This window comes from Apostichopus japonicus, chromosome 23 (assembly GCF_037975245.1).
Source record: "Apostichopus japonicus isolate 1M-3 chromosome 23, ASM3797524v1, whole genome shotgun sequence".
Lineage (NCBI taxonomy): Eukaryota > Metazoa > Echinodermata > Holothuroidea > Aspidochirotida > Stichopodidae > Apostichopus > Apostichopus japonicus.
In genome coordinates this window covers 17270708-17295702 of record NC_092583.1, presented here as the reverse complement: position 1 = coordinate 17295702, position 24995 = coordinate 17270708, and the positions used below count along the sequence as shown (strand labels likewise).

The window sequence follows — 24995 nt, the reverse complement described above, 5'->3', positions numbered from 1 at the left end:
AACAAGAGCTTTAAGTTTCCTTTTGCTTTAGCACTGCTTTAAAAGAACGAAACTACGAAGCTTAGAAGATATATTTTGGAAAGCCGATAGCTAACATCCCCTTTGTACCATTCCGAAATTCCCTCCCGTCCCACAGAAGCACTTATCAAAACCTTCACCTAATAACGCGACTCCGGAATTCAACCAATCAGAACCGTTTATTACCACCGGTCGATGATACGTCAGCCCACAGAGTATAAATTTCAACAGGCAAATATTATATTGATACATGTGAACTTTCATTAGCTCGGGAAAAATTTACGCTATGGATTTTACTGTCTCATAGTGTATTATCACTTCCATGCAGGAGATCCCCGATTAAGTCTCTCCGAGTAGAACCGAAGCCTACCGCGTAGAACAGATATGTCGAACCCAGTCGGTACTTTCAAATCAAGAAGACTATTTTTTGTGAAGAATGCAGAGTTCTAAAGCAAAGACGTCAACATGTTTTCTACCCGTTTAGGGTTTTCCTATTTTCTATGTGCGGAAACTTTATTTCCATTGCTAGGAATTTTATTCATAACCAGAGAGAGTGTTGCTTATTTCGGGTAAGTGTATCTTAAATATCTCCTGAATTTCATAAGTGATCTATGTCTTTCTTTGTCGAGAGATAATTTTGGGGTGATATTGCCAAAGATCTCGTATGTTTAGATGACCTCATAAAAAAACGTTCTTATAAGTGCCAAAGATTTATTATCGACTTGAAATGTTAACTACATGAAACATTAAAAAAAAATATATAAAAAAGAAGAGAGTACTTTTTTTAAACTCAGGCTGGAAGGGAGTCTGCCCTGGAAAATCAGATAATCACATTATAATACAATAATAGGTAATGTAAGTATATCTCAACTTGTAAACAGTGATATCACAAACAGTAGTTGGCCTTATGTGCTCAAACTTGTTCATAATTCAAATTATATTCTACTTTCATATTTATCGACTCGGAAGGATCTATGTAACGGCATCCACTATCTAATAATAAGAGGGAAGGCAGTGTTAAGTCTGGTGTACGTTCACCAATATCTAATAATAATATGGAAGGCAGTGTAAAGTCTAGTGTACGTTTGCACCCACTATCTAATAATAAAAGATAGGGAAGGTAGTGTATAGTCTAGTGTACGTTCGCACCCACTATCTAAAACTAAGAGGTAGGGAAGGCAGTGTAAAGTCTAGTGAAGGTTTGCATCCACTATCTTATAATAAGATGGAAGGCAGTGTAAAGTCTACGTTCTCATCCACTTTCTAATAATAAGAGGTAGGGAAGGCAGTGTAAAGACTAGTGTACGTTCGCCACAATCTTATAATAAGATGGAAGGCAGTGTAAAGTCTACGTTCTCATCCACTATCTAATAATAAGAGGTAGGGAAGGCAGTGTAAAGTCTAGTGTACGTTCTCATCCACTATCTAATAATAAGATGGAAGGCAGTGTAAAGTCTAGTGTACGTTCGCAACTATCTTATAATAAGATGGAAGGCAGTGTAAAGTCTACGTTCTCTTCCACTATCTAATAATAAGAGGTAGGGAAGGCAGTGTAAAGACTAGTGTACGTTCGCCACTATCTTATAATAAGATGGAAGGTAGTGTTAAGTCTAGTGTACATTCGCGTTTCGATGAAGTTTAATAACTTTCTTTTCAACCATATTTCTTCGGAAGACTTTGATCAAGTGGGACAATCACATTCCTGGAAGGAAACATGCCTAGTGTAAAACATTGGCCTATCTTGGGCACTGCGTCAATCAAGCTAAATGGAACATTTACTCAATAGACTTGTATCAAAGTCATTTATCTTAGCAATGCGAGACCATAAGCATTTGTTACACACATTATCTCATCCTTGAACCATAATGAAAACTTTTGGTCTTTATTTCTCTAAGTTTGATAGCTTATATTTTCACAGTTGTATGAAAAATCGATAATTTAAAGTTTCGTAGAGCTGCTTTGAGGTAGGGACGTTGCAGATATTATATACTAACTTGTGATTATATCGAGTCTTAAAGGAGACACAAATGCAACCGTCACTTTGGTTTATATATGACAGGGATTGTTGTGGAAAAGAACCCCCCCCCCCCCTCCCAAACAGGTTAGAACAATCTTGTTTCTTTTGGGGAAATTTGCTAATTTAAACGTCGTATCTGGAAGCTGTCATTTTGTAAATCTGTGACGTCATAGCACAACTAGTTTCTGAAACCTTTTACTTCCTCTTTGATTTTCAGGGTAAAATGTTAACAGTGTTGACCACTAAACCCAATACCATCCTATAGGTTATATTTAAGAGATTCAAGATTTAACATTCTACATTGGCAGACTCATCTCCTTTAACTGAAAATAGAATTTGTAATAAATAAACAAAAAAAAATTAAACTTGTCACATTTAGACTTGATCAAGTCGTAATCCTTGTGTTAAGAAACATTTAATCTGTGATATTTCCCGAATGGACAAAAATGGAAGCCTTTTCTTAGCTGTTTTAGGAAGTCTTCCATTGTAGTTAACTCTGTCACATAGGCCAATGATAATGGTTGGGTAACTTCGGTTTGTATCGCCTTTAATATCCCATCGTTAAATTATTGTTTAGGGTGTAACACAGATTAGGCTTTAATCATCATAGCATGAGTAAAAGTTTGAAAACCGATCTTGGCTATCTTAGTGTCAGCTATCGCTCGAATCTAAACATTTCAATATTCAAGATAGTATAACACTTATCGTGTAGTTTTCGCTTTATTCGCTTGTATCGCGCACATGTACTTGGCGCCAAATGCAATTGTACGGCTTGTGTCAAGGTCACAGCCCCATCATGTACCGCTTGTGTCAAGGTCCCAGCTCATCATGTACCGCTTGTGTCAAGGTCCCATCCCCATCATGTACCGCTTGTGTCAAGGTCCCAGCCCAATCACTGCAATATTGAGCCCATAGAAGTTATTTCCTAGACCGCCCGCCTTGTTTAGTACAGTGAACTTCGTTTTGACATTCAGGACCAAGGGGGGAAAATACCGGTTTTTGTACTGGGAAAGGAGGAAGGGTAAGATGCTATGTCGTTCATGGGAGGGGGTCTAAGGGGAAAGGTGGCCTCTCCTCTTTGGGAAATTTGGGTAAAATGGGCGGTGCTTATATGCAAAAAGGTGCTATATGTTTTAAGTCAGTGTTGAAGGATTATCGACTGTTAAGGTCTTACCCTATATCAATGTTATATTTTTATGTGTTTTGTTTGCTTGTAATATACTGTCTGCTTATTCGGGTGGGGGAGGTCGAGGGGGGGGGGGGGCGGTGGAGGGGGAAGGATAAAGCCTCCTTCAGAAGTATACGTGGTTGTGTCCCTGTTCAGGACCAGATTCTGTCTTGAGTGACTAATAAGCCTCTGCATACATGGCTGCAATAGACCAGCTCCGCTGGCGAACGATTCGGCAATAAACTTACAAAATCTGCCGGCTGTTGTTATCAAAGAAAGATGTTATTCTCTTTCAACACGTGGATGATCAAAGATGATTTCATATGAAAAAAGAGTAGCAATACGAATATTTATGAGTGAAATGAGTCTCGCGGCAATGTGGGTGGATGTATGTGAATGGGTGAATCTTAGCAGACGTAACGTCTTTTTTTAAATCTGGATAAAATACAATTACTTTAACGACTCTTTCTCAGAAGTCAGATTATGTAGGAGGATATGGAGAATGAGCAAAGCGGCTGTAAGCTTCAGGTCGGCTGGCAATCCATAACCAGTCAAGATATAAACTATAATATTTTATATATATAATATATACATTATATATATATATATATATATATATATATATATATATATATATATCTATATCTGGATTTGTCTTCTCATTACGTTTTCATTTATATATATATGCTGTATATAGTACTTTTGTGTATCTGATCTATTATGTATATTTGTCCTGATCCTAGCATTGATTAAATCAGTGTTCCTCCTGTTAGAAGCTTAGCATATACATATCAAGCTACTATATATTAATGCGATAAGCTCCATTAATAATAGCTTACGTCACTTTCATCGGCGGGTTTTACTTTACCAGGAAATAACGGTCATTAAGAGATTAACAATAGCTTGACAACTTCTAAACTGAATACGTATTAAACACATGGCCTGTTTTCTTTCCCTTGACGTGCACGGCGGTGTTGGCTTCCTTTATATGTCTCTGTCCATGGGGTAGCATTGCTGTGGGTTTTCTTGGCTAATGTGTGAGTGACATTAGTGTAAAACATGCCTGGACTGTGGACAGAAACACAAGTTGCGGCACCGAAAAACAATAAATCTTATATGGTATCCGTCCGCCATCTTGGGCACAAGGGACTTGTGCAGGAATGAACTTAACCTCTTTTTCAAGACATGTATGTCTCAATGGAGTTGAAGTGCTTGTACGACCTGGAATATTATAGAAGCAAGTTTGCTTGTTTATCGTATAAAAAAGAATTGATATTTCAGACTTAATAAAGTAGGTTTATGGGTTTATCCATAGGGTCCCGTACTGTATCCTTATACCTTGACCTGAAATTCTTACCATTTACGGCGAACCACAACGATACACTTGTATTTGTATAATGATGAGACACAAATAACACGTACATTACCTATATAGAAACACACACCGGGTCAAATAACGCAGCACCCTCAACAAACATCTTCAAAAGAAGTTTGAACACTCAGAACTGGTTCAATCTATTGTTTTGTGTTCATGCTGGAAATGTCTCAATGACCGAAGCGCAGGGTGGCGTTGCTTTGATTTTCGTCACTTACCCATGTCATCTGACATGTGGGTACCTCCTCACAGTCAGCAGCAATTAGCATATATCGGTAAAGGGCAGGGGACGGGTGGAGCAATAAGCAGGGCATGATGGAGCAATAAGCAGGGCATGATATGGAGCGTCGATATCGCTAGCGAATAGGAATGAGGTACACGTGGGTAGGAGCAAACATATGGTAATACCCATCCTCCTCAAATTCAAACAAAGTCGAAACTAGAAATCCTCCCACACCCTTCTCCAATTCCCCGTTGACCCCGTGAACAAGAAGACTAGTTTGTGGTAGGCCTGCAGACTCTAATAGCAAATGAGGTCGATGAATTCTTTAATTCACCGAAATGGCGGATGTGTTAACTCGGAAATTGAATTAATCTTTCCCATACCCATAAGTCTTATTCTAAGTCACTACTAACTGCTAACGCTAGAGTCATATACGTTATACAGTATATAGTATGTGGTTAGTTATCATTCTATGGAAGGCCTAAAGGAACATGTGATCTCATCGTTATCGTAGTTCTAGTATTGTGATAATATAGTATTCTATAGTAATACTATTCTAAGTTTGAAAATATCTCTAAGTTTTAAGGTCCAACTTAAGCAGGGCCCCGACATCCGGAAAGGAGGAGGGGGGGGGTCATGTCCTTTTATCTCACTAATTTATGCACCAATTATTTTCACGCATGCGTATTGCAATTTGCAAGATTCCAAAGGGAACTTGTGTCGGGGTTATTTAAGGCCGTTAAACAGCCTTTTGAACTAATTAAACTGTCAGGATAAGCGAAACATGTTTAACTGATTTAAGTAGTTTGACATTTATGAACGAAAACATGTAAGGAAGTTGATGTGCATATTAATTTTAAGAAATGTTAAATTAACTAATTATGGTATGACAATACCATCCCACACAACAGTCCAGAGAGTCGTATGTTTATCATTATTGAGCAGTCAATTATTCATTGCCAGCATTTTGCATGCTATAATCATTAAACGTGTTTAGAAGCTTCTTTCAAGGAAGTTCTAACCCCCGCATTATTCCCAAGACACTGGAAAAGGTCAAATAATAATATCCACCCTTCTCGGTGATGGGAAAGTACTTTAAGGATGACGGCGAAATAATACATGATGAATTTGGTATCATAGTAACATCGTATAACATTTTAGAGTTCTGATGTTGGCCTTGGATGTTTTCTTCAATGAAACCATTGCACTATTGCAACAAAACACAAGAGGGTAATTCACTTAGTTGCATATCTCATCGCCAGCAAAAATATACTAAAAATATACATTTGACCTTAGATCACATGAATGAACTTTGAACATGGCAATTACATATGTTGATAGCACTTGAAATTCTTATTACATCTCTGAAGGTTCTATGTCAATTTTGACTTCATTTGACATTTGGTTCTTTGAACCTGCGAGACACAAGCTCCCATCATAGGACAACTTCGTTTGACGAAAATCGTTTAGAAGGAGTTCCTGACATACACTTGCGCTAAGAATATACCTTTGACACGTGACCTTTGACCTCGGTCCTCATGGCAACCACTTATTATTGATAGTACTTGACATTTCCATTATAACTGTGGTTCCTTGTCAGTTCATTCAATGTTGCCCCTTGGGTTCACCCTGGGATACCTTTCCACCAAGTTTTTAAAAAAAATCGGCCCAGCCGTTTAGGAGTTTTTGACGCAAAATTGGACACAAAATGGGACACAAAATTGGGTACGTTTTGATCCCTCCCTCAATCATAGACTTCCGGTCACCCTGGGGTACACCGTCATGGGTGACCCCCCGAGAGTAGCTACTCCGGAAAAATTAACCATTACCATTGGCAACTGTTGCTATGGCAACTGACATAGCAACAGGAACTACAATGTCTCATCCTCCCTATGGGAGCGATGAGATAATAAAAGAAGCTATAGAGTAATCGACAGAATGTTGTAATATGATATAATTATGACGAGTATAATATATCATATTATGAGAATGTCAAACTTAATATTGGCATGTCGAAGACGAAAAGAAGAAAAAACAGTGACCGACGTCTCAGGCTTACTATACAATGTTAGTTGTAAACATAACAAGTGCGATGTAGTTTTGAACACATATGCGCGCTAGTTTTGACCATGCATATAAGCGCGTTATAGTTTGGAACAATATGCGCTAGTTTTGAATATATAAACGCTTAAACGCTGTTTGTTTCGAAAAGTTTCGAAAAGCTTATCACCATGTCAAAAGCTGTATGAACATTACAATATGAAATAAGACATGCATGCGAAGAGATTAATCAATATAGAACCGTCGCCCAACCTCCCTCTAATCCCTCACCCTATGCATTTCCAATGGTTACATACACATTCAATATACGTACAGTACAAATGCCGAACTTAAGTGACATTACATACGATCTGAGGTTAAGTTGTAACCAGAATTGACTTGGTTAAAACATTGCCTTACAGTTGTGTGTATTTGGATGGACCATTGCCTATAATCGGTTGGATGCGTATGTTCAGAGTGCTTGTTATTAATAACATTACATAACTTATATCAAACTAATACTATCGTTGCCATGGTATCCTTTTTTTTTAAACTACTTAGAAAGACTGTGATTGTTTTAAACAAGAAGTACACAAAATATCTCTCGTATTGTTCATTATACAATAGCATAATATTCTTTAAGCAACTAATTTAAAGTTGATTTGGTAATAATGTGATAGTAAATTAACATAATAATGCATAATAATAATTAGCTAGAGGCACACTTCAACTTGAAAAAAAAGTTAGGAAAGAAGTTGCGTTTAGTATATGTCTATTAAAATTATAATGATAAGGTGTCTGGGCGACACGATATTCAGAATTGCATGACGTAATTATAAATTAATCTTTAATTAACATTTACTTGATGAAAAATCCGACAGGTTGTGTTAGATTGAACAATTGTAATCATATTTTGAGTTATACACAATATTTTTGCTATATTTGTTTTGGCATGAAATTGTCCTCCTAACGCGAAAAAGTTGCTTTTAATGAGGACAGTTCAAGTAAGAAGCCATTGTGATGGGTAAGCATTTTCATCTGCGCTCGGATTTACTGCCCTTCGTAATGAATCGTAATCTCATCTGAATTATTTACTCATACAAAATGTGTATTTTTCTGTATATTTTATATTAATTTCTTTTTGTTTTGGGTAAAATTTAAACACGCTTTGACAAAGATACATTCACCTGTGTTATTGTTCAACAGTGCTTACGTAAATTAAGTAAACTGTTAATTAACAATGTAAATAAATGTCAGTTAACGCAATTGTGCCCGTATGTCATTCTTTATGCACCAATGGTTTAAGGAAAAATTTAATCTAAAGTGCACTCATGCGGTGTATAATAAAAGGTGAGTTCATTTATCCCTTTGGGTAAGAAACAGAGGGTAGTGTACTTTTTATTGGAGTAGCTGGGGTGAGCCTTTTGCTTTTATGGGGTAATGGGTTATCAGAATGAGGTGAAAATTTATAGAACTGATTATTTAAAATGACCAAGTTCTGACACTCTAAGGAATCAGTCTAGTTTTCATACCACTCCAGAGAGAATTTATATTACAGAAATGAAATTTCTGTAGGTTTTAAGTCAACATTTGCACTGCAGTATAGGGTATGTGTTGCTTACTGTATGGTGGAAAATATGTTCTGGTCTTACTTTATACAAACAGTAACAACCTTAGTTTAAGGGATATGTCAGTTGTTCTTGTGTTTATATCTTTGAACGTCAGTGGTGTTATATATATATATATATATATATATATATATATATACATATATATATATACATATATATATATATATATACATATATATATATATAAATATATATATATATGTATATATATATATATATATATATATATATACATATATATATATATATATATATATATATATATATATATATATATATATATATATATATATATATATATATATATATATATATATATATATATATATGCTATTTATGCTCTATGCCATCCATGTGGTTCTCCGCATTCTCTTTCCAATGGGAGGAATCCGGTTTCTGTTCTGCTGAATCTACGAAGAAAATGATTAATGTTTGGCTTAGAATGTAGGTTCATTAGAAACATTGGTTACTATCGCACTTTACAACATCTGGTTAAATGGTTATGCAGTTTGTAGTTTGCAAAGTAATTAACGTTTCCGTCCGCAAGTAAGTACAAGATGAAGAAAGCATGTTGAACGTATCATGAAATATTACCCAATATCTGCTAACACTGATTGTCAGCTGATCAAACTGAATGCGTTCGTGTAGAAAATATGCCACCTATCAGCCGGATTTCCCTTTGTTTATTTATTTATTTATAATTAATTTATTATTATTATCATTATTATTATTATTATTATTATTATTATTATTATTATTATTATTATTATTATTATTATTTTTATTATTATTATTATTATTATTATTATTATTATTATTATTATTATTATTATTATTATTATTATTATTATTATTATTATTATTATTATTATTATTATTTATTTTATGAAACTTCTAAATTTTTAAATTCACTTTTTTAACATACAGATATTAATTAATGTGTAAAAGTAAGTTGGCCTGACGTTTCGATCCTAGCAGGATCTTCAGCTGCTAAACGACAAATAACCTACAGTAGTACAGTAACGTATACTACAGTACAGTAACGTTGAGTAACGTACAGTAGCGTACAGTACAGTACTGTACGTTATTTGTCAATTAGCCTCTGAAGAAGATCCTGCTAGGGTCGAAACGTCAGGCCAACTTTCTTTTACACATTTTATTACACAGGCTCTCTAGTGGATAAGCAGTTTGCTAACAGTTTTATTTAATTTTTATTTAGATATTAACTAAGAAAGACTGTGTCTAAGCTACGAAATTTTCCTTAGTTTAATAAATTATGAGTTGATTTGGAGTAAAAGCCTAAAATTTTTAGGTGAAATTTTTTGGTGAAATTGTCGAACAAACGCCAAACAGTTGTTGTAGTGATAAAATAACCATAACCGAACCAGACAGAAGCTATTCGACTGCAGTATATCGATCTCCCACCTTTTCCCGTCCAATAAACGACTTTGAAATGGGGTTATTTCGTAATTATGCAAATGACCTAAATTTAATCTCATATAAACCTACCTCGATAATATGCCATCGTGGGTTTATTTGCTCATTTTTCGAACATTCATTGCTAAGTCAGCAGTTTTTGCTATGAAGGATGCCAGCATCGGGTATATCAATATACCCTCTTTGTAGTTTCCTTTACCCATAATTGAACTTGGACTTGTGTTCCCCTTATCGCCGCACAAGGGGGACTCGTAGACGTAATTAGACTTCCGCGCAATTTTTTATGTGAATGCTTTCGTAAAGAAAAATCATAAGAATCATAAAAGAGAAACGTTTCCAAATTTAGAATAACATTTTGCAACAAAAGTCTAAGCGTTGACATATATTTTCTCCTTATAGTAATATACATATGCGCGGTGCCCTTGTTATTACTCATATCTATTAATTGAGGTCTTAAATTTTTGAAGACTTGTCTTCTGCGCATTCTTGAAGTAAATGGGTACCTAGGCGATATTCAGCTGCGACTCTAGATTTATCGGTCAAATATATCACAATGGATAACCGGCTGTCGTAGGTTTTTTATGTATTTTTGACAATGACTTTATGAGATCTATATAGCTACACCTGGATAACCACTCGAAGTTTAACTGGTTTGAATCATCAAAGATCGCAAGGAGACTTTAGGCTCGTATATCGATGATTTAATATGTCATATGTTCCTATAGCAAAAAGACAGACAAGGAAGTATGTTTGATGGGATTGGAAAACCATGCATGCTTTAATTAAATGAACGGTAAATTACAGTATGTTAAGGTTACAGAGTTGTACATTCGGTTAAATGCTTTAGCCAGAACCTAACTGACTGACAGAGATATATAGGCTGGACAAGAACTGTGGCTAAGGCTGTGGCTGTGACCTTTTCCAACGCATGTACTTATGTTTGTTTTATGCCTAATCTATAGAAGTAGGATTTACTTGGGACCACAATGGACCTTCAATTGTTATACCATGTTGGACCCAACTGAAATGAATGGACAACTTAGTTTTGGTACCAACTGGGGCCCACGAAGTAGCCCCCTCGAAGCACAATTGAGACCCACGTGTTCAACGCGTTCTCTGAAATCATTCACCGTATATTAATTTTCAATTTTCAGCCGTTTAGGTTGATAATATTTCGGTCCAAGGCATGCCTGCACTAATTTATTTAGTTCAGCTATAGCTTACAGACATCTTTTGCGTGCTCTTGTAAACCAGTAAAACACCCAAAGTACACGTGCAGCATTGCTATAACAATTATCTAGGCTAAGAATTCAATACACTTGGCATGTCACGTCATATCACTGCATGTTTGGGGTGGTAACCAACTAACGACATCGCATTTACTAGGAAGATGGCACGAACATTCATAAGGCACATTGTAACATAACTTAAGCAGTGAATTTGTTGTAGATGGGAATAACATGACGTAGTTTGAGCAATCAAACGCAACCAATTGCTTTAAAATCCGGTCGACTTGAACTTAATGGTACCCATTGACGGTATGATAAAATCTTTCTTGCTTCTGTACCCCTTTATTATCACTGGCTCTTGTGAGCTTCAAAAAGTCCTTGGTTGAAATAGTTAAAACATTCTTTTTTCTTTTCTTCGTTTCGTCTTTTAAATAACATCAAGGCGGAACAGTTATGTATTTCTGGATGAGATTTATTCCTCTGAAGCCACTGTTGTGACTCGAATAATGTTCTTAACAGTCACATCTCATCTCTCTAGGGAAAATCAGCAAATAGCTTACTCCGACAGGTGGCGTGTATCGTATCGTTCGGCTATACATCATTTATTTTATATCTTCTTTGCAACAATTTTCGTAAACTTGGCTCGTTTCCTTAGGTATGCCACTGAAATAGTACCGTCTCCTTTAAGTCAAACTCACAGTACCGCCTTACTCAACGAACTCTTGTCACCACTGATGACAGGATAGCGAGCGTTTGATTCCTCGTTACTGCTGCCGTTTGATATATATATATATATATATATATATATATATATATATATATATATATATATGTATATGTATATGTATATATATATATATATATATATATATATATATTTATATATATACATATATATATATATATATATATATATATATATATATATATATATATATATATATATATATATATATATATATATATATATATTTAGGAATCACAAATGATTTTCGAGTTGGTTAGCATCATGTTTGATCTCTAGAGTAAGGCAAAATATGTCACCAAAAACAGAACTAGTATTGTTCGATACAGGTGACAAACGCCTACAGTGAAATTACGATCTTCCTTACCGGTTTCGAACCTCTGGACATACAATCAGCGTCCATAGCCTAGTGGTTAGGGTGTCCGCGTACAGAGCGGGAGGCCCGTGGTTCGAATCCCGGTGGAGGCTGAAAGTTTTTTCACTGTTCTTGATTTTCCAACTCATTACGATTTTCATTTATATATATATATATATATATATATATATATATATATATATATTGGATTATATTCGCTATCCGCATGTTGCTGGAATTGTCAATAAATATTTTATACTACAAGTCAATCTGCAAATTCTTAAACAAAATAATCCGTCTTTTGGGGTTTCCTTAGCAAACTGTAGATTCAGATATTTGTTTTATTGACTACTCCTGAATCTTACTGTACAAGTTATTTGTTAAGTGTTAAGTGTTCACTATCATTTTGATTTAGTGATTCAAACAAATGCAGAAACATTTGTGGTGCACAAACTTTGAGGTAATGAATTGATTGTGTTCTCAAACCGTCGAGGTTCATGTCACAGTTAAAACATCACTTGTGTGATTTTTGTCCACCAAATTATCAGATTTTATTCTCACGTATTTTCTAAAGCATTTCTGTCCATAAGCTAACGGCCGAGTTTTTGTCCCAAATTCAAAATAAAAGAGATCTAGATGTTATTGTATGACATGAAGTTTGCAGAATTTTATAAAACCACCATAAGAGTTCCTTAACACTAAGAGCATTTCTCTCTACTTGAGGGCACCAGTATGCCTCCACCATATGGAACGCTGTTGATGTGTAAAAGTCACAGAGCAGCAACAACGTGTAGTTTGCAATCTTCTACAATGTCAAGTTACCTATGTAACGGGCATATCTTTTAACACTGGCAGAAAGGCCTATATCGTTCATACCGTTATCATATTCGAAGGGCGTCTGGCGGCAGCGTGTATGTGAGTTCAAATATCCCGACTGATATTGTTAGGGTCATCAACCGTTACGGAAGGGGGCGTCCTGGATCCGGACGAGAGGTTTAATTCTTCCTAGACTGTAAAAAGAAAATCCGCCGACTTGTACGTTTTACACCCGACAGGCGATGGAGTTGGTGTCATACCCCCTCTCCTTGCGCACATTTTTAAACAGAATAACGGACCTCATCTAAGAGAGTCCCCCTTTTGCTTTCATTTTGTTAATGATAAAACAGAAAGATATAAGTGTTAATCGGGGGTCTGTATAAGCTGTCGTGCACTTTCAGATTGTACAGTTAGGGATTCTTATAAGAACTCTTTCCCTCCTCGGCAGAGTAACCTACCCCATCCACTTGAAAGCCCCCCCCCCCCCCCATCCGGACCATTTAGGTGATTAAAATGGCTCTCTTGATGTTTAGCAGCTACCGGAGGTATCTTGAAAGTTGGTCGGGGGGTTGAATTGTTTCAATTATCATAGTGGAAGATTTCTTGATGCATTTACGTCCTCTCTTGCGATACATGGTTACCAAAAACCTTCAATGTGACGTGTGGCAAACAGCAGGCAGATGCAAAAACACAAAAAGAGGAGATATTGTCAGATATTTAGCTATAATCTAACACACACAAACTATTAATTTATGACTGAAACACTTCCTTTGGCGGTACTTTGGCCAGGAATGTGGTAATATTGACACCCATAGGATACATGATCTGTGATTCAAGTCAGTGTTTGCACCTGTGTGCCCAGGTGGCAAGTTATCCCGTCAAAACCGTAAAGGAACCGCCTGAAACCCTCCGAATTCTTGATGGTGACCGACAAGTCAAATCGGAAGTTATGAAATAATTCCCAAAACGATAATCTTGGAGCCTCCCTTTTAAAGTAATATATATACGATTCTCCCGTCTTTTGACGTCAGATCTAAAAGAAACGTAAAGGAAAACATTGCTGTATTTAGTTGCATCTCGGGGTTAATATTTTCTGCGAAACTTGAGGGAGATTTTGGGCGAGATTTCGACCATTATTAAGCCTTTAAATGACAATTTAGGTGTTTTTTTAAAAAAAAAATTTTTACCTGCAAAAAGTCTTATTTTGAATCCTGCTTTCTGCTTAAATGTATAAATTGATCCAAACAAAGAAGTTGCCTGGAGATCTCCATGCCACGGATGCGTCCCATTATGCGCACGGTATGTCAAGAAATGCGCATTTTAAAAGGAAAAATAGACTGTGCATGCCAAACATCTTGTTGATATAACCCTCGATAGCCGTTATGTATTATAGTGGCAGTCAGTGAGGGCCGCCGATGATTACCAATAATATGGAGTTTTAAACGATGGGGTGGTCGGTGCGGCGTTCAGTGAAATTTATTGACCAAAGTAGGGCACCGTGGTACCCAACATCCCAATGGACAGTTTACCCTAATTACGAGCTAAACGAATTCCTTTCGTCTGTTCCGATTTAGCTGGACTGTCAACGAAATTTCACTCAAGAGACGAAGAGTTAAGATGCAGTGACCTGCGATGATTGAAAATGTGCGTCATGTAACCCCGGACTATAAATGATAAAAGCTAATGTGCATGTTTTCGTCAATTGCATAGCGTCAAGGGTTCGTTCCCAAAAGGCCAGTGACAGGTTAAAGGTCATAGTTAAACATAAGTAACTTCGCAATCGGGACACGCAAGTTCAAAACAATCAGTGGGGAATTTACTAGTGCCCAGTTGATATATTGTCAAAAATACTTTTCTCGTAAAGAAAACCGTAAACAGCAGTATCAACGGCTTCAACGTCTGCTTACCAAACACCTTAATGTTATACCTCTATAGGTCTATCCAAGATGTTTATTTGTTTGTAAATGTTAGTTTCGATGTGATTCTCCATTTAGCAAAGACATATTCATGCAGTTTTGATTTCGCTAGTTTGCAATTCAATAAATTAACAAAGCGGATATTTCGCACATCGGTTCGTTACGGGCTTTACCCTGAAACATTACTTCCTAAGAAACAACCGTATAAAGTTGACCCTGAATCTATCATCTCCTTCAGCATATAACCAATAAGGAAGCAATGGATGGTTGATTTGATAATGAACTCCTGTACCTGTAAATGAACGGGGAAAACACTAAATACTTCAATATTACTTGCTACTGACAGGGCTACAGTGGGATCGAAAACCAGGTGGTGTCCCGGTAAAAATATGTCACCTGCCAAAGTGTTCACTTTCCAGAAATCGTACCACGATGAAAGTCAATAAATAACTATATAACGTGGAAAAATCAAACGGTCGAAGTCTGAAGGCAGAAAGAGGATGTATTCAACTTTTTAGTCAAAATGGCCATAATCACCCTCAAAACGCATAATTAAATCTCCCGTCGTCAATATGCCAACAAACTGAACCAAACCTATTACTAAATGTCTGTACAAATGCGTAATGTCGTGCAAAATCATTTGCATTCACAACACAATCATGAACACTAGCATGGATGTACCGACATCCTACCATATATTCCTATAGCACCCTTACCTAGCCTAGCCTATTTGATATTTCTAATGTATGCAATTAATATCATAAAATGGTTGGATTTGAAGTAACACCACCTATCTCGCTGAACATTTTAATCTATGAAAGTTAGTATGTATTTTGTCAAATTACATTTTCGTTGATTTCTTTGATCTTTGTAAACCAATGCAGAAGTACAACTCTGTGCAGAAGGGTTTTAACTAGATTCGTAGTTATTACATAACAAGTACCGGATAACTTTATAGTTTGCATTTTTATCAGGACGAAATGTGATCTGCTAAATATGGATATTTTTAAATAGCTACATTGGTCACTGTTTCAAATCTTTCAGTCTATAAATTATATCAAAGAAATATACCATATGTAAGTGTTTGAATTGGTCTGGTGTAGTCTTGATTACGTCATCAAATTCTTCATAATCATTGTGATTATAAACATACTTTTTTTTAACAAAAATCGATTGATTTATATTTGGACTTATTTTACTTTTTTTGTCTTCTTCTCAGAATCACATCAACGCGACCGAAACAAGTCGATTTTGATAAACTGTTACATAGACACCCAGGAGACTGTCGGAGTCTACAACTGACAAGGGAACAGAGGCGCATGTGCAATTCAGATTCTGGAATGGGGCGTGTCTTAACGGAAGGTTTGATTCTAAGCGTACAAGAATGCAAGAAGCAGTTTGAACACGAGAGGTGGAATTGTAGTGTAAACCACCAGGCCCAGAGACTTAGCCTAATACGAGCTGGTATGTATATATGTATAGTATAGGCTGTGCACTCATCACTCGCAGCAGAATGAACTGTGTTTCGTTTCCCTTGTTTTCCTTCTAACTTCTGCTAACTTCCTCATGACTATAGAATTCCTCTTTTAAGGCTTGAACTGTTCAATAGAATACCCCTAAGTCCCTAACCAAAATAAAACCTTCTTGTCATGATGCTATAGTTCATTAAAGAATGAATTTAGAGAAAACTTAAAATCATTGATGTCAGCCCAGCTGGTTGTATTGCAGAACAGGTTGACTGTACTATACATAATAAAACTCTTACACTATGTGACAACATACTCGGGTTACGTATAGAACATCGTAATGGAATATGGAATCCACCATGCTTGATTAACTTACATGAATAATGGCCAACTATAACCTCGCGATTGTGAGAAAAAATGTTATCACCAGAAGCAACAGTTTTGTAGTAGTGTTCTTTTAGCCTTGTTGCTAGGAATGTTTCCTCGTCTGATTGCCAAACATTCCACCAAAACTATGAATGAACTCCTACAATCGGACAGTCTGCAATTTTCAAATGCTTCACGAATTTATCGGGGAAACTCTGATAAAATGTTCCAACAGTTTTATTAAAGGAACATAAGAATGCATACTATATCCATGTGCTTAGTTTTACTTTACCTTATTTTTACTTTTTGGGTGAAGGCTGTATGAGTTGATGGTGGATCGAATAACGTTTGTTTATACAAACGTTCAATATAGGCTATATATATATAGTCAATATATAGGCTATATATATATATAGTGTGTATATCGGTAGCTACCGTGGGGAACACTCAGGAACTGTCTAAGTCTTAGAGCGATGCGGAAGAGATCCTTGCTCCAGTGAAGGTTGCACCACTTAACCCTTCTCACATTGATACCGTCTCAACAACTTGACACTGTCATTCATCTTTTGACGATCCATTAAAGCAGGGTCTTTTTGGGGGCGGTGGTTGACATGAGTTTATGAAATCCACGTGTATTTATCGAAATAATATATCAATTGATGTAACTAAAACATAGTGAGATAGTGATAATTGAATTGGATTAAATCCTCAACATTTCAAGCAGATGCAATTTCATATTAAGATTCATCTCATGATTTAGTGGCAAGTTGAAAAAAAATAAAAAAATTGAACTGTTACTGTAATTTTTGATATGAAACATGATTGGTCAAGACAGGAGAAATACATTGTAATTGTAATGTGCTTCTAAATTATCGAATGTAAATATAAATATGTATCATAGACCAGTAAACAGAAAGACTTTAGTAAAGAGCTGTATCAGTCGGACTAATGATCATAATGTTTATAACATAATTTATCAGCAAATCACACAAAGACATGAGCGCCAAACATGCACATCGATACAACGTATTACATTAGTGTAACAATATATTCTTGAACTTGAGAAAATACGTTTACTTAAAACAGATATACAATAATTACTATAATAATTACATATATACTCAACTAAAGACAAACAATATCTTTGCGTTATTCGCCATACTTCAGTATTGTCTCAATTACATATGAAAAGGAAAAACGTTCACGTTGTTAGAATCATGAGTTGAGTAGGTAGACAAGACGCTTGTTTTAGACCAGAGAAACAACGCATGCGCCTTCTAGCTACAAAAAAAGAGTACGGGAAGGTTAGTCTGGAAGAAACTTGAATACAAATTGCAACAGGTTGCTTTAATTTCTTCCCGTTAATTCATCTGTTACAAAGCCGTCATTGCTTATCTTCGGTTAGAAATGTCTGACTGGAACACTCTCAAAAAATAGACTTACATCAATGTCAAAGGTTATCTTGTTTTTAGTTCGATGTCTCATTTGCCACCGACAGCCACAAGGAGTTCAAACTCTACTTCAACTTTTGCCAAATATCAAGAAGATATTGAAACAAATTTTAAACGCAGTCTTTGTTTTTATCTCTTGTCCTGCTATTTTTATGTAGGAAAAAAGAAGTACTGGAAAGACCGCTTACCTCGTTCTTAACATTTCCGTTTTCCAGAGAAGTAGGTCGGTAATACCTTTACGAGCCTATGAACCAATCTATTGTATTCTTAAAAAGTTGTTAGTCTCGAACGGTATGGATAAACCTATCTAAAATATCCACCAAATATTAACTATAAGACACGCCTTCAAAATGCCATGCTCTTTATACGGTGCAATTATCACAGTTTTGTGGTAGAGGACTTCTTTAAATCATACTCTGTTCCCCGTAATGTACCCTTAAGCCAAAAACAAAACTTAGACAAATACCTCATTCATCTATGGGACACATTTTTGTATTGTACTAAACAATTCTTTCAGTCGCTAATTCTATGGATTAGCAAAACTGGTTACCCTCACATATATTTAATTAGCTTAATGAGTTTTTACCCAATTATGTGTAAATCTTACAGGAATGGATCTAATATATTAAGTTCGCAACTCTACCCAATGCATCGAAAATACATTTTCTATCCCTATCTATACCCTCTCTTAGTCGAAAGTTGAACTATTAAGACAATTCACACTGACTACTTGGTCAATTTTTGGCGTGCCAGAGAATGACCAACAATTCTTACCAATATGCAGAAAGGTCTTCTTTATTTTCCGCTTACCGCACAATATCGCAAATCAATGTTGATTACTGCATATACACTTCCGTTGTTTTCAACCTGATACTGTGAATTAAATTCGACCCTTTCACCACTTGGTCCCGTTGGAACTATAAGTAACGAAACCGTCTTGCAATGGTCCCTTCGAGACGGCAAGGTCACAATGATGGCAAAAACACCGACCTTTTGGAGGGAATTTTCCCCGATCAACACACATCAATTGCTCATTATTTATAAGCCATTTATAATTCATTGTACAACGAACGATGTTTAAATGCATTGTCTCTCCAAATATTTTTTTTTTTTGAAAATTTTGCTAAAATAGAAAATTATATTCACTTCTCAAAGTGGATCGTTACTTTTTCAAATAAGAGAGAAATATTACACTTAATTTGTGGTAAATTCCTGCGGTCTCGTGTTCTGTTTTGCTCATCATTATTCATTGAATTTATTAGACCTACAGGAATAGATGAATGCTCATAATTTGTCTGCAAGTAATGATGCATTTAATGAATAAATTAAAAGTACGAAATGTAATTGGCTGGAGGCGGTCCAAAAACATTTATGTTTGGCGTCTGAACGAATAGTTTATGACCAAAGAAACCAGTACAGATTGTCAACAACTTGCAACTCAAAATTAAGATCGAATTAAAGTATCTCTTCTCCTAGGAGGGAAATAGCTTCGACTTTCATAATCAATGGAATGATATGTGTCACAATGGCATCGAAGAGGTCGACAGTGGGCCTTCCGTCCCTCCCCAGTGATATAATAAACAGCTAATTTGATAACAAACAAATTACGATACAAAAGCCTTATTGTAGGTGTAAAGAACTAACGTTAGTTTGGGAGTATACGCAATGAATCTTCAGTCTTCCGTTTCTTATAATTTGAGTCTTATTGTCGCCCACAAGCACAATTGTAATTTATGTAAAACACAAAACAAACAAACGATAGATTAAAATGGACGCTTGAAAAATGGTCAACGACGGACGTAGTGATATTGTGATGCCCGAAAGATTTATTTATACCCAAACAATAATTACTTCACATTATTAGAATTTCGATTTTCATGGGTGATTTTAAATTCTTCTCCAAGGGGTATAACGTGGAACGTTTTAATTCAGAGTGCATACATACATACACGTGAGTGAGATTATAACGCGAAAGGATTTGTAACGGTCCCCTACATCCCATTACAGAATTACGATTAATAAATGAAGAATATGTTTTATTTCGAAGAAAACTGATGATGTAATGAATTGTGAATCAACTACGGGAAATACGAATAGTCAAAAATCTTATCAGTTTTCCTTCTTTCTTTTTCCTTATCCCCCTCCCACCCCCGCCCAACCGCCCTTCCCCCTCGCCCCTCACCCCTCCCCTTTCTTGTTTCTTGATGATTGGAAAAAATATATTTCAGTGCATGTCCAAACTGTGTTTCGTTATCAATTAGAACTTGATGAGGACGGGGCAGGGGACAACTTAGGAATTAAACTTTTAAAAAAGAAAAATGATTGATATTTAGGCTGGTCATTAGATTTTCATCCGTGAGTAAAAAAAAAATGTGCAACACAGGACGCCTAATAAAGCAGTGTATTTGCACAATAGTCTGCAATTATATAAGATATATATGTATATATAATCAGTTAGTTGGACAGGAAGAATTCAAACTCAAGCCATGAGTCAGTCCAGGATTAAAACATTGATCTTTACCCATGTTCTTACTCTTAACAATTAAAATATATATATATATATATATATATTATATACTAAAATGTATATATATATATATATATATATATATATATATATATATATATATATATATATATATATATATATATATATATATAAACCGTTGAATTGTGTCAAGTGAAGAAATCCATTGTGTTTACTTACTATAACTGCTGTAAGGAAAGAAAGACTGTGGCGCGTGTTGGCATACACTAAGCGCGTTCACGTCACACTTAACTTCTATAGTAACACATATACACGTTTGTCTCATTTATTTGAACTTAGCTTCGGAATGCATAGCGGTACATGACCCCTGACCCCAGATATACCTAATAGTTAATCATAGCTAGTATACAGACGGCTTGCTTCGTCATCCTTTTGCAATGGACAGGTGTCGATGAAATAATAACTACAACCTCTAATCCCTAATGAGCATGTACCCTGGATCAAATCATCACGATATACTATACTTATATATATATATATATATATATATATATAACATTGTACGTCAAATGAAGAAACAAATATGGCGTCGGTGTAGCCTGCCTGGCTGTTTGGTTGTTAACCGTGCACCAATCAATCTTTCACTGATTTACGCAGTATTTAAGTCACTTAACATTAAGATTGCTCAAGATGGCTTTCCCTGATATTATTCAAACTAAAACTGCAATTAATCACCAAATCTTACTTCTTTTCACCAATTTTGAGGTTAACGATTTGAGTTTTGTTTAACGGATTTGATTCGACTCTCAATATTTCGTAGCCTGGTTACGTCATAGTGTAGTGTCAGCACATCAACATAAAGTACGCCCTAAAAAGCATATTTATCTGCAAAAAATTCCCCTAGGTAAATTAATATGAAGCTATGTGGGCAAGCCTGCAATTTGATGAAAGTTTTTATCAAAGCTTTTATCAAAATGTAGCCATAAAGATTGTTATTGTTTAGGAGTATTTCGACTAACATGTCTATGTCCACCGTGTTATAGATAATCTCTGGACGTACCTTATATGACTCGTGAATGTACCAGGCCATGACCGCATATATACTGTTTAACATCCCACTTACCCACTTGCCTATAGATTCAGCATATAAGGTTGAACCTTTTACGTGTGCGGACTTACATTATGTTAATTTTGATACAGTTTGGCGTTAGGTACGCCTGGTAGCCCTTATGAAACACGTTATTACACATGTAGCCTGACATATTCTTAGATGTCGGATATTATTATACAATATTATCAGTTATATGCGTCTTCTAAAGGGAGAAGGGAAGGAGTGAGGGGCGGGGGGGGGGGGGAGCCGTTGCGGAACGCGACACTTAAGGACGCCCTGACGAAAAGAAGCTTATGTTGTTTAGAATCGGAAATTCAAGAATACAAGGGGTGCATTGCTATAATAATGAAACCCAACCGTTTACTTTAAAGGAATCTGTAACAGATGGTTGCGGCTGCAAACGTATGCCTCAGGTCAAAGGTCATTGATAGTTTGGCGGTTTTATTTGATCGAGGGCTAATAACTTCTGGTATTTGGTTCATGATGATTGTTTAATGGCTCCCTCTCTGTGAGGTCTGAGCAGGGTTTTTTTATATTTTTTATTAACTTCTTGTTAATTTGATTTCCATATTTCAGTAAAATATCGAATATGTTCTCAACCAAAGAAAAAAAAAAATTCGAAAACAGAATCGTTTTTATTGTATGATGTCAAATACATGCATACCGCGAAAACGCTGTTGAGTGTAGTATTTCTGAGTAAATTCATTATTTTATTATTTTTTTCTTCACAATTTTTATGTTTAAATATCGATTAACAGCAGCATACTTCCATCCAATGAAGTCCATCGCATATCGTAGGAATAGTGAACTTAGCTAGACTGGATTTAGCGCAAGTTCATACCCGTTTCTTCAAGTTCTCAACAGTTTCCGAAAAGTGCTTTCATGAATATCCAACATCCAATGGACCACCAAAGCACTTTTCGTTGGTACCATGTCTAAATACATACCCCATATGTTTTACCACTTCTACCTGCATGGGAGAATAATTGCGCCGGTGAATTTCGACGTATCGAGAACTGTATGAAGATAAAACAATTGTAAAATTTTGTAACATTTGGGGAACTAATAGTTCAGTGAAGAGAGAACTGGAAGCGCGTCCTCTGTTGACAAAAAGTGGCGCTGTATATGTAATAAATAGACATTGTATGTAGTTATGACTTTTAGGCATTGGGGATTGGTATAGCATTGGCAATTCAATTCTTATGTAAAGAAAGTTTGATCGTGAAGTCGAGAGTGATTGAGATTAATTAACCCAATCCTCATTTAAGGAACGAGACAATGAGATTTGGAAAAGAAACAAAACAATGATAAATAAAAACCACCCTGAGCCAACTAACAGACATTTTGTATTAAATATACTTAAACAACTTACAGCAAACATACAAATGGTATTTTCTGATGTTATTATCTGCATAACAAAGATATGCATCATAAATTAAGAAAGTCTAAATATAGCAAAATCGTTCCTGCCAGACACTTCTTGCAGGAGTCAATCTACTGATACATCGGTCCCCATGGTGGGTTCCACTGTCATAACCAGAAGATTGATGCACTCTGGGGAAGGTTTTATTCACCAAATAAAACCATGGATTGTAACATTGGGAGTGTTATCCGTAAATATTACTCTTAAGGTGTTAAATTAAGTTACATATACAAACCGGAAACAATATATGGTATTGGTGCCTCACTACTTAAATCACGCATGGCCGTATATTATGTGATTTGTAGGATAAAATAATACCCTAATGTCCTATGTGGTCGATAAATTATATTTGATTGACAACTGGACAGACCAAACTTAATATTCTCTGAAAAGTACGACTGGTATGTCTGCCAGCATAGAGCCTGGAAACAAACCAACAAACATATTTCGGTTTAATGTTATATTCTAAGCCTCTATCCCTTATACGCTTCTAGTACTGACCATGTTATGTGATTAGTATCCAGTATTCTTCATCCAATAGGCGATCAAACGGTTACAGTCTCGATGTAAGGGGTCTGGGATTGAAAATGGATTAAGCTCTTTGGTTTTCGTTAATACACATGCTTTATTTTGGGGTGACGTTTCTCAAAAAGTATCACGATTTCAAGAGGTGGAACGGATAATAATTGTGCGTGCATTTAGCAAATCCCGCGAAACAACAACCGTGTAACTAAGAGGTTAGGTTAAACACATGCACACAAACAACAACAAAGTCACGATAATTATAATAGGTACATGTCAGGCGCCCTGAATATAATTAGCATGGTTAATGAGATATTCATATCCTGATATTAAACAGTATACAGGCGTTGGACTACGCAATATTGCCTATCAGCTGCTGTTACCTATTTAAAATGTTTCCCTTTCTAGACGGTGCAGGGATGAGCTAATCGACAGTCTTATATTTAAAACCAACTTCCTAGCATTGGATCTTGTCCGATATGACAATTCTAAGAGGTACATAATACTCGATAGATATACTCTATGCAGATACTGTGTATCAGAACTGTTAATGTGTACTGGGTTCTTTCTCCTTGTTTGTTCTCCATACAGGTATGAGGGAATCTTCGTTCATGTTCGCCCTATCGTCTGCTGCCCTCGCAAACACAATAGCAAAGGGCTGTTCGAGTAGCTCACTTCTAGAGAGCTGTTATTGTGATCTGACGTCATTTAGCGATGAAGAAAATGCCGAAGCCTGGAAATGGGGTGGCTGCGGTGACAACTATAGATTCAGTCAAATGTTTCTTAAAGGCTTCCTTAAGGATTCGCAAGGACGAGGAGGAGCCGACTTTCAGTCAATCCTAAATAGACATAATAGTGATCTAGGAATAAGGGTTAGTATGATCATACTGTATGCCTATGTATAAATGTAACAAGAAGGCCTATGTATGTAGACATAATAGTGATCTAGGAATAAGGGTTAGTAAGATTATATTGTATGCCTATGTATATAAATGTAACAAGTACGCCTATGTATGTACTTTAATTATGGAAGTAATTCAATCTTTATAAGGGAGTAAATGCATGTGTCATACGCTGTCAAAAGAAGGATAGATATGGGGTGGGACGTTCAAAGACGGTTTGTGGGGCGTGGGTGACTGTAAACGGGGCGTTAATGGCGGTTTGTGGGCATGGGTGACTATAGATAGGACGTTAATGA

General features: G+C 36.0%; 1 protein-coding gene across 1 annotated transcript in view; it reads left to right on the top strand.

The window, feature by feature from the left end:
* The first annotated feature begins 256 nt into the window (after positions 1 to 256).
* The window catches only part of LOC139965017 (protein Wnt-9a-like), a 28486-nt gene continuing 3747 nt past the window's right edge, over positions 257 to 24995 (top strand). Inside the window, exons 1-3 of the mRNA XM_071967171.1 lie at positions 257 to 587; positions 16190 to 16434; positions 24389 to 24669. Of these exons, the coding sequence (XP_071823272.1) occupies positions 484 to 587; positions 16190 to 16434; positions 24389 to 24669 (630 nt within the window). The 5' untranslated portion in view covers positions 257 to 483. The remainder of the gene's footprint in view (positions 588 to 16189; positions 16435 to 24388; positions 24670 to 24995) is intronic.